This window comes from Schistocerca nitens, chromosome 9 (assembly GCF_023898315.1).
Source record: "Schistocerca nitens isolate TAMUIC-IGC-003100 chromosome 9, iqSchNite1.1, whole genome shotgun sequence".
NCBI classification, from domain to species: Eukaryota; Metazoa; Arthropoda; class Insecta; order Orthoptera; family Acrididae; genus Schistocerca; species Schistocerca nitens.
Genome location: NC_064622.1, coordinates 428518290 through 428537299, shown reverse-complemented (window position 1 = coordinate 428537299; position 19010 = coordinate 428518290). Strand labels below are relative to the sequence as shown.

Here is a 19010-nt window from a genome sequence, read left to right as displayed (position 1 = left end):
CTATTACTAACTGAATTTTATTACAGAAATCAGTCTTTCTCCTCTCTCATTCCTTGTCCCAGCCCATATTCTCCTGTAACGTTCTCTTCTACTTCTTCCCCTACAACTGCATTCCATTCTCCCATGACTATTAGATATTCATCTCTCTTTTACTGTACTACTCTTTCAGTATCCTCACATAGTTTCTGTATGTCTTCGTCTTCAGCTTGCGACGTCGACTTGTATACCTGATCTGTCGTTGTCCGTGATGGTTTGCTGGTGATTCTGATAAGAATTACCCTGTGACTGAACTGTTCACAGTAACACACTCTCTGCGCTACCTTCCTATTCATAACGAATTGCCGGTCGCGGTGGTCTCGCGGCTCTAGGCGCGCAGTCCGGAACCGCGCGACTGCTACGGTCGCAGGTTCGAATCCTGCCTCGGCCATGGATGTGTGTGATGTCCTTAGGTTAGTTAGGTTTAAGTAGTTCTAAGTTCTAGGGGACTGATGACCACAGCTGTTAAGTCCCATAGTGCTCAGAGCCATTTGAATCATTTGAACCACAACGAATTATACTCCAGTTATACCATTTTCTGTTGCTTTTGCTATTACCGTATACTCATTTAACCAGAGATCCACGTCTTCTTCCCATTTCACTTAACTGACCCATACTGTATCTACATTGAGCCTCTGCATTTCCCTTTTCAGGTTTTCTAGTTTCCCTGTCACGTTAAAGCTTCGGACATTTCACGCCCAGACTCGTAGAGCGTTGTCTTTTCTTTGATTATTCAATTTTTTCTCATGGTGACCTCCTCCTTGGCAATCCCCTCCCGGAGATTCGAATGGGAGACTATTCCGGAATCTTTTACCAATGGAGAGATCATCATGGCACTTTTCCAGTTACAGGCCACATGCCCTGTGGAAACGTGCACATATCTTTAATGCTTCCATTGCCTTCTGTATTCTCATGCCGTTGATTGTTGCTGATTCTTCCACTTTTAGGGGCATTTTCCTATCCCTAGAACAAGAGAGTGCGCTGAACCTCTGTCTACTTCTCCGCCCTCTTTGTGAAGGCTTTTGGCAGAATGAGGGTGACTTCTTATGCCGGAAATTTTTCGCCACCAATGCCGATTATTAATCATAATTTATGCAGTGGCGGGACTCGATCCCAGAGCCGAGAACTTTTTGATTACTAACCAAAGCCGCTAACACTTTTTAACTCATTTTGTCCGTTGTCAGTCGTTGTATTTGTTCGGGGCGGACGTCCCATGACGCTCGCTCAAGTTCATCGTTCATTCGTTCACTCAGATTTTTATTACATAGGGCAGGTAACCCTCTGACCCCTAGACTGCAGGTGAAGTGCAAATATTCATTTCACATTTCTGACATCTTCGGAAATGCCATTTTCGACTGTGTTATGTATGTTTGAAAAGAAATATTCTGTCTCTTTAGAATATGCTTAAAAATTTGGTAGTAACTGAATTATACATGAGTGCCAATTTGGTTTTCTGTCGTGCAGGATGATTTGAAAATGGGTCTCGGCCTGAAACTAGTAATAGAATGAATAAAAAATAGAAATTTACGACTTGGACTAGGTTTTCGTCCTACTGACAAGTATTAGTTACGATCTGGAAAAAAATACTGTGATGGTCAGAACCAACAGTGTCCTATTGAGGTGAGCATGATAAAGAGAGAAGGAAGAGGAGGAGATGGACAGATGCTGAGGGGAAAGGAGGAGATGTACACAGATAAGGAGGAAGAGGAGATGGACGGAGAGAGTGTTATGGAGAAATCGACAGGGAGAAGCGAGTGGTGAGGTGGATAGACAATGTCGCAGCTTGTGAAAGGACAGACGAACAGATGGGGAGGGGGAGGAGGGAGAGATAAGCAGGGGGAGGAGGAAATAGACAGTAGCGGAAAGGATGAGAGGGAGGGGGAAGAGATGTGGATGAAGGATGAGATCAACAGATAGATGTGGATGGAGGAGATTGAATAATAGATGATTTGAGTAAATACATACCCGGGAAACGTCCGGTACTCAGCTAGTCCTAAAATAAAAGTGAACGAGGTAACAACTAGACGAAGCACAGTAACAAGACACTTAGGGATATTCCTGGACGTACGTCGTAGCTTTGCACATCATAAACGGAAGGTATAAAAGTGATTAACAAACTTCTAATCATCGCAAACAGTCAATTGCGACCTTCTTTGGTCGTAATGAGAACATACCAGTCCATGTCAGCATCAGATGCATTATGTGATGCGAATATTTCGCCTCACAATTGCAGCTTTCTAAGACATTCTCATTAGTCGTAAGAGTTCAACGACAGTTTGCACTGTTAGTAATTCTAGAATATTCCCTTTTGGCTTGCAAATCAGGAAAAAGGGAACTATTTAGTGAATAAAGAAACGCAGTCAAATGCAAGCACGAAGGATACTTGTAACTGAGGCTAATGCGAAAACGTGAATACAAGATCGCATATTATGCCTGTAGAAAAATGAAATGGAAACTTCAGACATAGGCGGGAGAACAGATTAATCCGTCGCTAGCATCAGGGAGAGGATAAAAACGAGATATCTTAACCCCTGAGGGGACCGATATATTACCTGACCGGTCATAGTCAGTATGCTACGGATCTACACAAAGTCAAAGAAAGATGAATCACTGTTGCGCCTGTGGCTGTGGGGGCACTCCAGGACAGACACTATGGGACTGTGCGCTCTACGAGGACGCAGGGGTAATGCCCGTCAGGCATTTAGGATGTTGCACTCCGGAGCAGTACTGAGGAGCGAGTCAACATGGCGCATCTTGGACCAAACTGCAGCCACAGTGTAGAGGAGCGCCAAGGAATATTAGCGAGCCATTCAAACACATCAGAATGCTAACAACCCGACTAGACAACATCTCTGCAGAAGTAGAGAAGACGACTGAGATCGACGACACTGAATGAAATGGTTTCTCATGAATTTATATTGCACTGGTACATGTGATCACAGAAGTGTGGTTCCTGAGACGTTACAGTGAATCGTACAATCGTTTCCTATTGCGGAAATGCTAAAAGGAATCCAGCAGACAATGGCTGTTGTCCGTCGTAGTATGAGAGCGGATACAGAAGTGGAGACAAAAAGGTACAGTTTAAATGTACCATAATAAATTTATAAAAACAGAACAGATTTTGCAGTACCAGCGGTAGTATTGTTATGGATAGAACCTGAAGTGGTGAATTAAAATTTTGTGTCCTAAAGAACAGACACCACGCCAAAGTCGGACTTTGTGCGTAATCAACGGCGACGAGTGCAGACTTTATCTAAGATGAATCAGAAACTCGGTAGGTCTCAAGAAAATTTAATTACGTCGTATGAGTAGTATTAACAGTTGCGTTATTGGTTAAGTGTTTTAATGTAGTTTTGTAGTGGTAGAAAGTAGCTGCAACATTTTTTTAAAATTAAACACCAGGAATAAATAACACATGCAGTTATTATTATCCACGAGATTGTGAATTGTATGGCCTACTGTATCTTCTCAGATAACAGACTGTAGCTGTGAAGAATAGGCCGGTGTGGCCGAGCGGTTCTAGGCCCTTCAGTCTGGAACCGTGCGACCGCTGCGGTCGCAGGTTCCAATCCTGCCTCGGTCATGGATGTGTGTGATGGCCTTAGGTTAGTTAGGTTTAAGTAGTTGTAAGTTCTAGGGGACTGATGACCTCAGCTGTTAAGTCCCATAGTGCTCAGAGCCACTTGAACCATTTGTGAAGAATAGATAAATAAGTAAGTTTGAATTTAAAATACTGATTTACAATTTGTTTGTACATACGATATATACTGAAAAACATTTTAAACACCCGACAACAATTATAGCTTCACGTCCTTAGGAACACTTATAACAGTTTTATAAAGCTTTTAGCATTTCCCCTTGATGATGCCCATTTCACTTTAACTATCACAAAAATTAGTACTGATCTTGGAAGTGCCTAAAAAGGAGCATTACTTTGAAAATGTAATTAATGGCGATAACCTTTTACAACATGTGAAACTGTTTGTTGTTTCAGTTGTTAGCCTTTCATGAAGGATCGTACTTATATGAGCACTGGAGGAATCCTCCGGTTCCGATCAAACACAATGTTTTTGTGTTTAACGTAACAAATGCTGATGGTTTCCTACACCGTGGAGAGAAACTTCGTGTCGAAGAGGTTGGACCATATGTATACTCGTGAGTATCTTCTTAATAAATAAATTACAAAACTTATAAAATTAACTTCTTTATCTGTGATAATTTATTGTACTTTTGTGAATTTAGGCTATTTTTTGTTAGTCGAGGGACAATGTATCTCTTGTTTTGAATTTGTAGTGTGCTGTACTATTCGTTAATCTTATTGCATATCACCTATCATACGCACTTTTTTTTTCAGGGAACATCTGGACAATGTTGTTCTTAACTTTAACGATAATGGTACGATCACTTACATCCCTAATCGTACAGAGACATTTTCAGAGGAACTGTCTGAAAGGAATGCCAAAGAAGACACCGTTGTAATACCCAACTTAGCACTGATTGTGAGTTTCCTCTTGTATATTTAGCTTAGTTCTTATTATAAGCCTAGTTTTGCTAGGTATAACTGCAAAGTCATTCATATATTGAAGAGAAATTTTAATTAGACCAGCAAGTATATTGCTGCTCATGATTTCAGTGGCAACCTCAACACAATATTAGGACCGTCCATTATCAACAAGTTGTTCCAAGTTTGGAAAGCTAACCGGCTGTTGGTAATTGATTAATGATTTCTACAAGTGTACGGCATATTGCCGTAAGTACATGGCACTCACGTATAGCGTAAATATCACATGAAGTTGGTGTATATTAGCCAATCCGTTTGATTCCATAGGTAGTTTATTTGTAGAATAGAACATTATCATCGATTTCATGATAAGTGTAAATGCTGAAGTTATGTCGAACGTTGATATGTATCGTTAACAATACTAGTGGGTACACAACTGTATATAGTAGCAAGAGAAATTTGAATTAGACCAGCAGGTACATTGCTGCTCTTGGTTTCAGTGGCAACCTCAACACAATATTAGGACCGTCCATTATCAACAAGTTGTTCCAAGTTTGGAAAGCTAACCGGCTGTTGGGAATTGATTAATGATTTCTACAAGTGTACGGCATATTGCCGTAAGTACATGGCACTCACGTATAGCAACAATATCACATGAAGTTGGTGTATATTAGCCAATCCGTTTTATTCCATAGGTAGTTTATTTGTAGAATAGAACATTATCAACGATTTCGTGATAAGTGCAAATGCTGAAGTTAGGTCGAACATTGATATGAATCGTTAACAATACCAGTGGGTATACAACTATATATAGTACCAAGCGAGTGGCGGGACGGTGGAAGCGGGGGTGGTGTTGTATCTATCTATATATCCTATTAATGTGTGTTTTTATTATTTTATTTTATTTATGTTTTATTTTTATTTTCAATTTGATTTTCGTTCCACTGCAAAGATATGCGAAGGCACGTATCGCTCTTAGATTTTACTGCCACAAAAATGTAGCGTAGGATCCTAAATAATTATTGAAATTATTCAGACTAATCTATGCTCAAAAACAGTTAATCATTATAGGCTACATACACAGACAAAAAATATTTCACAATTTTCGATATGTAAGGACCTACATGTGATTTAATAACGTCTTTGTGCAGGCCAAATCTATGTCCTACTGCACGTAACATAAATCGTCTTAATAAATTGTTAAGTATTCTGAAAATGCCAGTTTCCTGCAGATCATTGATGAAAGAAATAATATCGCCGATCTCCAGCGTCGCCTGTGGAAAGAACGGGATAGCAAGACAATAATTTGAAATTGCCGCTTAATGGACGGAACAAGCAAACGGGTTATATGGTGCAAGTTACAGTTAAAATTAACAACTCCCGTGGGCTGACCCTTAACTTCCTGACATACATCGTCCGCAAGCGGCAACGCCGATGTCGCTACAACAGCGGCACGAAGCCCTTCCCAGTTTGAAGGACGGTCACGGAAAACAAAGTGCGACTTATCCGCCGCTCGCATCCCCCTGAGAACAACAGACACTAACTCCCGTTCTGGCAAATGTATCAACAAGGCCAAGCAGGCCGTCTTAACTCGGTCCACATACTGATGTAACTCCTCTTTATCCTGCTGCATCTCCCAAATGTAACGACACTCAAGCTGTTTCCGTACTCCGGTGGTCAATCCTTGGCCAATTACAAGCTCCCTCAATTGCTGCAAGGAAAACCCTTCTGTCATGGCTCGAGATACGAGTTTCCTCAAGTCACCTCTAGCTAACGGGTACAATAGTGACAAAACTACTTGGTGCGGTATGCGAAAGGCAGGGAGCTAGCCTGGGAGTGGTGTTACATCCTCTGAGAAGTTAGACGCAGCGTTTACCAAATTGCCTAATCCTCTGGCGTATTTCTTTCGAGATATAACTAGGGATGGCCCAAGGACCGACTAACAATTTAACCAATTCCCTTTTGTCCAACCAATGGCACAACGAAGGCAAATATCCCCCGAGGATGAGGATATGAACAGCACTATGTCTTCAGTAATTGGCTTTTAAAAACAGCCATAGGAACAATAACCACTAAGCATATATGAACCAAACAAAAGGCTGTCGAACTACATGCTGTGCCGGACAGCATCAACACAACGAGGAAAGGCACACTACCGGAAAAGTAAGCTAATGACCAGGGCAGGTAACTGGGGCATTAACGGCCACAGGGCAGAAAATACCGCTGGTGCACTTCACTGGTAAGTAACAGTCAATTTAATAATTAATCACAATATAGGAAGAAGGCTGCAAGATTTCGTCAACCCCAACACATCATATGTTGCTGCTAGTCCGAATAGCCCAGCGAGCAACAACCCGCAAATGAACGAAGAGATGTCACAATAGTTGAGGCTTCATAACAGGTAAATTTCAGCTTCCAAGTTCTGTGGGCAACGAACTTTGTCACTCTCCCAGCTAGCGCCTCACGATCCGACAGTGTGTGCACGCCACCAGCAGTCCCGGCCTGGCCGCACGCCACGGAGAGTTCCTTGCTGCTTCATCCCAACCGACTGAATACCGCACACACTACCACCACCTGGAAATACCAGTGGTCCGACCAAAGATAGTACGACAGTACTAGTATCGATAACCGCTGCTGCTGCCACTCAAGGAGGCAAGCCAGCAACTTCGTTACGCCAGTAAGTAAGGAAGAAACGCCACTCAATGTGACAAAATGCCAAAGAACAAACTGCATGAACACGAGCCCCACACAGCTCAAACAGCACTACTTAAGAGCTCACTGCTCAAATAATAAAACATGTAGACACCTTATTATGTAGATGGCACACAATGGCGTCCTATTCGAACAAGAACAAGCATGAGAGTGTCCTGCGCCTTTTGTTTCATGCCGATACCAAAAATAACAAAGATAATAATAAAACTTGTGTTACAGTTAATAGTTTTTCTTTGTAATCACATTATGTCTCTGACTTTCAGTAGAGTTTCTTTTACAGATGACAAATATAATTGCTCAACCGTAGAAAAAAATTCCAGAATTTACAGTTTTCCCTAATCTGGGCCATGGGACCTCATAGGGAGTGTGCAGGGACGCGTATACTTTGACCACCACAAAATAATGAAATTAAAAATTTTCTTAGTCTTTGTTGAGTTTTGTTAAATACCAACCCCTTAAAGAGATAGTGTTGTGTAAGCAGGACCCATCAACTGACAATACTGAATATACCATTCACTGTGAAATTTGCGCCTATGACTATGATTGGTATTGCAAGGGTTAAAGACAGAAATGAAATTTATATTTACATGAAGTTAATTTTATTCTGTAAGATACTAACATGAATTCATACTTCATTCGACAACGGTGGTAGCAAAACTACTAAAAAATTCAAAATCAAACTTTCGCTACTATTCTACTGAACGCTGTTAATTTGCATTTATTGTATCTGAGGTAAGAGAGAGGACTATCACTGAGAAGGGAGAATTTATATCAAGGAGGAAGTATTTATGATTGTACGATCAGTTACAAATGAAGATTATTTATGGCAAAGAATGTAAAAAACTATAAACATGTACTTAACGGTTAAAATGAAGCAATCTCCACCTATATTCAAAAAGATAATACACTCCTGGAAATTGAAATAAGAACACCGTGAATTCATTGTCCCAGGAAGGGGAAACTTTATTGACACATTCCTGGGGTCAGATACATCACATGATCACACTGACAGAACCACAGGCACATAGACACAGGCAACAGAGCATGCACAATGTCGGCACTAGTACAGTGTATATCCACCTTTCGCAGCAATGCAGGCTGCTATTCTCCCATGGAGACGATCGTAGAGATGCTGGATGTAGTCCTGTGGAACGGCTTGCCATGCCATTTCCACCTGGCGCCTCAGTTGGACCAGCGTTCGTGCTGGACGTGCAGACCGCGTGAGACGACGCTTCATCCAGTCCCAAACATGCTCAATGATCCGGAGATCTTGCTGGCCAGGGTAGTTGACTTACACCTTCTAGAGCACGTTGGATGGCACGGGATACATGCGGACGTGCATTGTCCTGTTGGAACAGCAAGTTCCCTTGCCGGTCTAGGAATGGTAGAACGATGGGTTCGATGACGGTTTGGATGTACCGTGCACTATTCAGTGTCCCCTCGACGATCACCAGTGGTGTACGGCCAGTGTAGGAGATCGCTCCCCACACCATGATGCCGGGTGTTGGCCCTGTGTGCCTCGGTCGTATGCAGTCCTGATTGTGGCGCTCACCTGCACGGCGCCAAACACGCATACGACCATCATTGGCACCAAGGCAGAAGCGACTCTCATCGCTGAAGACGACACGTCTCCATTCGTCCCTCCATTCACGCCTGTCGCGACACCACTGGAGGCGGGCTGCACGATGTTGGGGCGTGAGCGGAAGACGGCTCAAAAATGGTTCAAATGGCTCTGAGCATTATGGGACTTAACTACTGTGGTCATCAGTCCCCTAGAACTTAGAACTACTTAAACCTAACTAACCTAAGGACATCACACACATCCATGCCCGAGGCAGGATTCGAACCTGCGACCGTAGCAGTCGCGCGGTTCCGGCGGAAGACGGCCTAACGGTGTGCGGGACCGTAGCCCAGCTTCATGGAGACGGTTGCGAATGGTCCTCGCCGATACCCCAGGAGCAACAGTGTCCCTAATTTGCTGGGAAGTGGCGGTGCGGTCCCCTACGGCAGTGCGTAGGATCCTACGGTCTTGGCGTGCATCCGTGCGTCGCTGCGGTCCGGTCCCAGGTCGACGGGCACGTGCACCTTCCGCCGACCACTGGCGACAACATCGATGTACTGTGGAGACATAACGCCCCACGTGTTGGGCAATTCGGCGGTACGTCCACCCGGCCTCCCGCATGCCCACAATACGCCCTCGCTCAAAGTCCGTCAACTGCACATACGGTTCACGTCCACGCTGTCGCGGCATGCTACCAGTGTTAAAGACTGCGATGGAGCTCCGTATGCCACGGCAAACTGGCTGACACTGACGGCGGCGGTGCACAAATGCTGCGCAGCTAGCGCCATTCGACGGCCAACACCGCGGTTCCTGGTGTGTCCGCTGTGCCGTGCGTGTGATCATTGCTTGTACAGCCCTCTCGCAGTGTCCGGAGCAAGTATGGTGGGTCTGACACACCGGTGTCAATGTGTTCTTTTTTCCATTTCCAGGAGTGTATTATTTGAAAGAATATAATTCATGCTTTGAAGAGTGTCATATACTGATATAGGGTAAGGCAGTGATGCAATGCACAGTGAGTAACATCCTATAAATTAAATAACGTGTTTATTATCAGTTAAAGACTTCCATCTGAAGATTCCATTTTATGACTGACCCAGGTTTTGACCTCTTTTGGCGATTTAGTAATCTAGATCGAGTTTCTTCGTCTTAACAAATTGGTCTCCTCACGGAGAACCTCATCATCTCTTATCATCCTACTTAATTTACATGATCTTTATGGAACACTACATCTTAAACGATTCGATTCACTTCTTTTCTTGATTTTCTGACAGTCAATGGCCGACTTGATTACATGCTGTGCCCCAGTCATACATTCTCAAAAATGGCGTCCTGAAATTAAAGCCTGATTGTTGCTAACAGATGTTTTGCAACGAGAAACGCTCATTTCACCTGTGTTAGGTTGATTCTTGTCTTCTCCTTTATTCTTCATGTATTTTGCTTAGAGGGTAGCAGAATTTCTTCACTTAACTACGTGGTCACCAATTTTTGTGGTCACTTTACAGTTAAGCTTCTTTCTGCTCCAGTCATACATTCTCAAAAATGGCGTCCTGAAATTAAAGCCTGATTATTGCTATCAAATATTTTGCAACGAGAAACGCTTATTTCTCCTGTGTTAGGCTGATTCTTATCTTCTCCTTCATTCGTCATGTATTTTACTTAGAGGGTAGCAGAATTCCTTCACTTAACTACGTGGTCACCAATTTTTGTGGTCACTTTACAGTTAAGCTTCTTTCTGCTCCAGTCATACATTCTCAAAAATGGCGTCCTGAAATTAAAGCCTGATTATTGCTAACTGATGTTTTGCAACGAGAAACGCTTATTTCTCCTGTGTTAGGCTGATTCTTATCTTCTCCTTCATTCGTCATGTATTTTACTGAGAGGGTAGCAGAATTCCTTCACTTAACTACGTGGTCACCAATTTTTGTGGTCACTTTACAGTTAAGCTTCTTTCTGCTCCAGTCATACATTCTAAAAAATGCGTCCTGAAATTAAAGCCTGATTGTTGCTAACAGATGTTTTGCAACGAGAAACGCTCATTTCACCTGTGTTAGGTTGATTCTTATCTTCTCCTTTATTCTTCATGTATTTTGCTTAGAGGGTAGCAGAATTTCTTCACTTAACTACGTGGTCACCAATTTTTGTGGTCACTTTACAGTTAAGCTTCTTTGTGCTCCAGTCATACATTCTAAAAAATGGTGTCCTGAAATTAAAGCCTGATTGTTGCTAACAGATGTTTTGCAACGAGAAACGCTTATTTCTCCTGTGTTAGGATGATTCTTATCTTCTCCTTTATTCTTCATGTATTTTGCTTAGAGGGTAGCAGAATTTCTTCACTTAACTACGTGGTCACCAATTTTTGTGGTCACTTTACAGTTAAGCTTCTTTGTGCTCCAGTCATACATTCTCAAAAATGGTGTCCTGAAATTAAAGCCTGATTGTTGCTAACAGATGTTTTGCAACGAGAAACGCTTATTTCTCCTGTGTTAGGATGATTCTTATCTTCTCCTACATTCGTCATGTATTTTACTTAGAGGGTAGCAGAATTCCTTCACTTAACTACGTGGTCACCAATTTTTGTGGTCACTTTACAGTTAAGCTTCTTTCTGCTCCAGTCATACATTCTAAAAAATGGCGTCCTGAAATTAAAGCCTGATTGTTGCTAACAGATGTTTTGCAACGAGAAACACTTATTTCTCCTGTGTTAGGATGATTCTTATCTTCTCCTACATTCGTCATGTACTTTACTGAGAGGGTAGCAGAATTCCTTCACTTAACTACGTGGTCACCAATTTTTCTGGTCACTTTACAGTTAAGCTTCTTTCTGCTACTCCACATTACTTTCTTTGGTTTACTCTCAAACCACATTCTTTGTTCATTAGACCATTCAATTCAACATCTTCCTACTTACGTAAGACAGCAGTGTCCTAAGCGAATCTTATAACTGATTTGCTTTCACCCTCTTTTTCCCTGACGGCGGCGACGTCTGTTCTAAGAACTCCACGACACACCATAAGCGTTAACAAGCCGTCTTGGTCCACGAGCCGTGAGCAATCTGGTACAACCCATTTGTCCGTGTGCCCAAGGCGCGCATATCTTGCTCATTGGTGTATCATATTAGCTGAGAACAAATGAGGTCAGGTCTTTGGAGAACCTCCATGGAGTGTTGTCTCTGACATATGCCCCAAATAGTAAGCTGAGGCGTAGTCATATTAAAGGTGCAGATTGCTTGGAAGGCACTGTGCTTGGAGGAATGGATGCATTTGATTGGGTAATAACTTCCTCTATTTCCAACTGGTGGCAGACAATAGCAGACTTATAATAGGCTGCATTCCACGTACACATTCATACCAGGCAATCTGTCATTACCTTATGCCATTGTGTACCACAACTCGTAAGACGAAATTTGCCATTTTCAAACTGGATCATGTGATCTATGTGATGTTCTTGTATTGAAAATGTCTGGATTGGATCTGGCCTATTATTGACTGTTAACTGATTTCTGTTTGATGAGTCCCCAGAGGAAGTAAACATCCATAAAAGATAAATATGCAATATTACTATTAAATATAAACAATTATGGAAGTATTGGAAAGTGCATGATAAAGAATAAAATAAAAATATACCCAGTACCTTGTTGGAGAGCTACACAGTGTCGTATCAGCCTGGTCATGTGACAACAACCACCGTGCCTGCTCATGCAACCAGTTTTGAAAGTGGACCAGTTATATTCGTGAGCACTACAATTTAAGAAACAAAATGCGCAGCTCACATGAATAAACAGAGGTTTCTAATAACAAAGTACAACATTCGGACTTTTTTTTTAAACTAGCGGAATTCATCTTTAACAAAATTTCAATTTTAATATTTTTGAAGATCTGTGTGCTTGCTGAATCATCTAACGTAGTGCCTCTCCAGAAGATGTTGCTGTTGTGTATCTCCTTAGTTCACAAGAACTGAGAGGTTAAAAGCGCTGGAAAGTGCCGACATGAAGCCAATTAAGCATCCATGGCTTACGCAGTGAGATACTCTGATCGAAGAGCTTCTCGAGTCATTACGTTCTTAAATGCTGAATCGCGACCTCGAGGAAGACGTACGCTGAGAAGGCAATCGACGAATATCAGTAAGAAGTAAGGATTTAAGAGCGGTTGCTGCAGCTACAAAACATCAAGATAAGTACGTCATTTTATGATAAGATGCTGCTGTTACTGCCGCCAGTCTTACTCTCTGCGGCAAATAGCACGCGGCACAAGTTTCACCTGTGCAGTGGGCCATGTATAATTCTACTTTTCTAATTTTAAAGCATCCACCTCAGGTTCGCCACGTTCTGTGTGTCTATGATTTGGGTGACTAATTGAATCTAGCAGCGCGCTAACGAAGACCACAGTGAGTACAATGGGCAAGGAAGTGAACTCCTGTTACACAGTTGGTACATAATAACCTAACCGATGTGAAGGACAACAGCATATGTGTAACAACTGTGGATTATGTCCGTATTACCCGATTTCTGAAAGAATATCCAAATATAACACAGACGCAAAGGTAGAGGAAAATTCACTTCCGAGAGATTCTGTTACCTAACTGGCAATTCTTGCACAATCAGATATAACCCAGCGTGGGAAGTTATGGATGAGGTTGAACAATCGTAATTTCGCATTAATATTACGTGGTTTTAACACAGGGATACCTCTTGATGTCGTCGGATGAGCAGCCATCTGCTGATGCAGTCTCCACGCGACTTGGGATGAACAAGACATTCAGGCGCGATGCGTGCAGATCAATCGTCCCTCGTTGCTAATGTTATATGCTAAAAGTGAAATGTATGCAGAACTTAATTTCTCCAATTTCAGTTGTAAAGATTGTAATAATAAATTTAAATGGTGTTGGTTTAATTTAAAACGCCTATGTTCAATATATGGTATAAAATAATACTTTGTAAATACTTATATTCTCTGGCTAAAGGGCTAACACTAAGGGCTATTAAGAGAAATTAATGAAAAGTACAAACAAACAGAAAAGAATAACATCCAAACCACCCATCAAGTAGGTTATAACTGAGTTTGGCAGGCTTTCCACGTACCTACAGAGTGTTCAGTCATAATTTCGTTCTTCAGTGGAGAAAACAATCCTCGCAGTCCCTACGGTAAGGGGTGTTTGCTGGTGTAGTTTAGTTTCCAATCTCCCTTCAAGTGCTCTTACGTAATATAAGGATCTCTGTAAGTCGTGTTGACTGTCTACAGCTATTTCGGTTAATCACATTTCACTGAACTGTTTCCAGAGAGAGATGTCTGATCTGATTTAATTAATATCGGAGCTCTCAGACGTTTAATCTAACATCGTGGAAACACCTTGACCCTGTCCCGCGCCGTGCAGTTTGGGACTCACTGCTGTTCCTTTTATGTGTGTCTCGGAAGCTCCATTAAGCTATTCGTAGAAGATTCGGTTTTCTACAAGAAGGTAGCAGCACCACTACACTATTGAAACGCCCGCTAAACCCGCTGGGCAGAACAAGTAATAGGATTGTGGAAATGAGTTTCTGCTTCTAACTGTCATTTATTGTAATTTGGCATCTCTTTCATGGCTGAAGGCCTCCAACAAGAAATCTTAACAAGATAAAAATCCAATTAAGATTGCAATGAAATAATTCGAAAAAACAACATACGCAAAGTGCAATACAAATGGCTGAGGCTAACAATTAATTTCCAAATTTTTTGGATATATTACCATCGACCTTTAAAGGCAGAAGGCTAACAAGAAATGTTTGAAAAAAATTCAATTTAGATAGCAATAACATAATTTAAAACCCAAAAGGCAACATTTGCAAGGTGCAACGCAAATGGCTGAGGGCTATAATTAAATTTCATAACTTCAGAATATATTAACATAATTTTTAAAGGCAGAAGGCTGCGGAGTTTAAGCTTGAAAGATAAAGTTAAAAATTAATTTGCAAAATTTTAAGAAACAAACAACAACCATAAGCGTAAAATTTAAAATAGCAGACAACAGATAATTAAACACCGGTGGCAGCCTCCAGGGAGGTCGGTCTGCCCTCGTTCACTTAAGTGAGACAGGTGGTGAGCGCAACTATACTTGACCGACGGAACCCAACCGGGGGACAGCCACGGACAGACCGACAACGACTTGTTTCCCATCAATAAGTAGGCGAGAACTGAAACAGCAAAGATAAAAAACGTGATAATCCACAATGTAGTATGTACTAGCTGTCAAAAATACACTCAACTTCGACGTCCTAGGTCTGTGAACCACGACACTCGTAGCGATCGACAGCACACGCTCCGACACTGCTCAGGGACCCGCAGCGGACCCAGCGACTCCACCTACATCTACATCTACATCTACATCTACATTTTTACTCCGCAAGCCACCCAGAGGTGTGTGGCGGAGGACACTTTACGTGCCACTGTCATTACCTCCCTTTCCTGTTCCGGTTGCGTATGGTTCGCAGAAGAACGACTTCCGGAAAGCCTCCGTGCGCGCTCGAATCTAATTTTACATTCGTGATCCCCCCGGGAGGTATAAGTAGGGGGAAGCAATATATTCGATACCTCATCCAGAAACGCACCCTCTCGAAACCTGGACAGCAAGCTACACCGCGATGCAGAGCGCCTTTCTTGCAAAGTCTGCCACTTGAGTTTGCTAACATCTCCGTAACGCTGTCACACTTACCAAATAACCCTGTGACGAAACGGGCCGCTCTTCTTTGGATCTTCTCTATCTCCTCTGTCAACCAGATCTGGTACGGATCCCACATTGATGACCAATACTCAAGTATAGGTCGAACGAGTGTTTTGTAAGCCACCTCCTTTGTTGATGGACTACATTTTCTAAGGACTCTCCCAATGAATCCCAACCTGACACCCGCCTTACCAACGATTAATTTTATATGATCATTCCACTTCAAATCGTTTCGTACCCATAGTCCCAGATATTTTACAGAAGTAAGTGCTACCAATGTTTGTTCCGCTATCATATAATCATACAATAAAGAATCCTTCATTCTATGTATTCGCAATACATTACATTTGTCTATGTTAAGGGTCAGTTGCCGCTCCGTCCACCAAGTGCCTAACCGCTGCAGATCTTCCTATTTCGCTGCAATTTGCTAATGCTGCAACTTCTCTGTATACTACAGCATCATCCGCGAAAAGACGCATGGAACTTCCGACACTATCTACTAGGTCATTTATATATATTGTGAAAAGCAATTGTCCCATAACACTCCCCTGTGGCACGCCAGAGGTTACTTTGTCTGTAGACGTCTCTCCATTGAAAACAACATGCTGTGTTCTGTTTGTTAAATTCTCTTCAGTCCAGCCACACAGCTGGTCTGATATTCTGTAGGCTCTTACTTTGTTTATCAGGCGACAGTGCGGAACTGTATCGAACGCCTTCCGAAAGTCAAGGAAAATGGCATCTACCTGGGGGCCTGTATTTAATATCTTCTGGGTCTCATGAACAAATAAAGCAAGTTGGGTCTCACACGATCGCTCTTTCCGGAATCCATGTTGATTCCTACAGAGTAGATTCTGGGTTTCCAGAAATGAGCAAAAAACAAATTCTACAACAGATCAATGTCAGAGATATAGGCCTATAGTTTTGCGCATCTGCTCGACGACCCTTCCTGAAAACTGGGACTACCTGTGCTCTTCCCCAATCATTTGGAACCCTCCGTTCCTCTAGGGACTTGCAGTACACGGCTGTTAGAAGGGGGGCAAGTTCTTTCTCGTACTCTGTGTAGAATTGAATTGGTATCCCGTCAGGTCCAGTGGACTTTCCTCTGTTGAGTGATTTCAGTTGCTTTTCTATTCCTTGGACACTTATTTCGATGTCAGCCATTTTTTCGTTCGTGCGAGGATTTAGAGAAGGAACTGCAGTGCGGTCTTCCTCTGTAAAACAGCTTTGGAAAAAGGTGTTTAGTATTTCTGCTTTACGCGTGTCATACTCTGTTTCAATGCCATCATCATCCCAGAGTGTCTGGATATGCTGTTTCGATCCACTTACTGATTTAACGTAAGACCAGAACTTCCTAGGATTTTCTGTCAAGTCGGTACATAGAATTTTACTTTCGAATTCACTGAACGCTTCACGCATAGCCCACCTTACGCTAACTTGGACATCGTTTAGCTTCTGTTTGTCTGAGAAGGTTTGGCTGCGTTTAAACTTGCAGTGAAGCTGTCTTTACTCTTTCCTAACATTGTTGTTGAACCACGGTGGGTTTTTCCCTTGCCTCACAGTTTTATTCGGCACGTACCTGTCTAAAACGCATTTTACGATTGCCTTGAACCTCCGCGCGGAGGTATCTTCCCTGGGCCGCAGCAACCGCCCGAACACCTACTGCTCCGTCACGGACGCGCTGCTGGTGCGTCTCCCACTCACTTCCAGACACACAACGGCGGAAATACTGGCTCTGACCCAACCATTCATAGGAAAACCGCCCACTGGCAAAACGACATCCCTGCACCAGGAAAGGACCGACCTAAGTTCTACAAGATGGTAATTGAAGGGCCCAGAAGCACTCGGAGAACCACTACACGTCGCGCAATGAGACGACCGACCTCTCAGAGGCGGTACGCCGACTACATTTAAAATAATCGTCAGTGGAACTAACCCTAACTACACACACAACCTGACAAACACTTGCACGAAGACCTGAATGATACTTAACAGTAACTAAACACACACGAGACAAATCGGGTTTCGATGCACGCACACACAACCATCGGCGAGCGCAAGCGCGCCGTCCGGTAGGACGACCGACCGACGATCCAAAAGGACCGTGACCCTGCTCAGCTGATGCGTGGCGGCAATGGTCAGGCGAGCCATGTCGGTGGAGACCTAACGGCTCCAACCGACTGCACTAGTGCCACATTGCCACTCCCAGACTGGCAGGTTCAGACTGCCCTCCAGGCGCGTTCCAACCGACTGGAAGACCAGAACTCGCAACCCGAACTCCCGTCACGAACTGTCAATCAGAACTCGCCTACGACAGACAACGACGAAGCAAAGATACTACGAGAGGGGATATATCCTTACGCGCTGCTGAAGCCTCTCACGGTCAGGCAAAGCAGCCACTTAGTGACATTAGTAGTTTAAATCAACGTAGTGAGGTGGAAGTACGTTAAAAAGAAGGGGTGAAAACAGGTGATGGCGGGAACACGAGCCACGCACGGCTCAACTATGACAATTTGCAAAAGGACCTCCAGGGGACTGATGAATGATGCAGAGACTGCCGGTTGACCATGAATGTAAGTACGAGTAAATGTAACATACTGCGTGCACACAGCAGATGAAATCGACTACTGTACAACTACACCATTGATGACAGCTTGCTGGAATTGTTATCTACCGTAAAATATCTAGGAGTTACCTCCAGGAGCGATCTCAAGCGAAGCAGCCCAGCAAAACAAATATTAGGAGAAGCTGAAAGCAGACACTAGACAGAGAGTCATAGGAAAATACTGAACTAAATACAATTCATCCGCGAAAGACGTGGCTTTCGATAAACTTGTTCGGGTGATTCTTTCTCATCACTTTGGAACCCTTGCCAGGTAGGATTAGAAGAGCTAGAGGAGATCCAACGAAGAGCAGCGCGTTTCGTCATCTGGTCGTTTAATGAGCCCGAGAGTGTTACAGACATGCTCAGCAAACTCCAGTGGCAGACGCAAAAAGAGAGGCGTTGTGCATCACGAAGAGATTTACTATTGAAATTCCGGGAGTGAATGTTCCGGGAAGAGTCGTACAACATATTACTTCCTCCTATTACTTCCTTCCACATACCTCTCGTGAATTGACCCCAACGAGAAAATGCAAGAAATGAGAGCTAATACAGAGATTGACAGGCAATAAATCTTCCCACATGCTATTCGCGAATGGAACAAGGAAGGGAGGATCAGATGGTGTTACCAAAAGTACACTCCGTCACACACCGTAGATAGAGATGTGAATGATCTCCCACTTCATCAAACAGAATTACTACTTTTTGCAGAAGAAATTGTAAAACCTGCTTTTCAGAGAGTTAATTGGTGGGTCTTTGAAAATGCTTCTCCCTTATTTTTGAGAGAAAAGTCTTTAGTAGTTATGTACTTCAAACAGTCATATCATTACATGACGTAACACATGAACAGGAATCAGTAAATAGTTTAGAATGTTCCAAATTTTTGTATGTACGTGTGTATTGATGAA

The 19010-nt window shown here is 42.8% G+C and overlaps 1 protein-coding gene across 2 annotated transcripts in view; it reads left to right on the top strand.

Moving 5' to 3' along the window:
- LOC126203036 (scavenger receptor class B member 1-like) overlaps positions 1 to 19010 on the top strand; it is a 257606-nt gene that overhangs the window by 183686 nt on the left and 54910 nt on the right. For both annotated transcript variants that reach the window (XM_049937273.1, XM_049937272.1), the window contains exons 5-6: positions 4031 to 4191; positions 4391 to 4535. In XM_049937273.1, coding sequence (XP_049793230.1) covers positions 4031 to 4191; positions 4391 to 4535 — 306 coding nt within the window. The remainder of the gene's footprint in view (positions 1 to 4030; positions 4192 to 4390; positions 4536 to 19010) is intronic.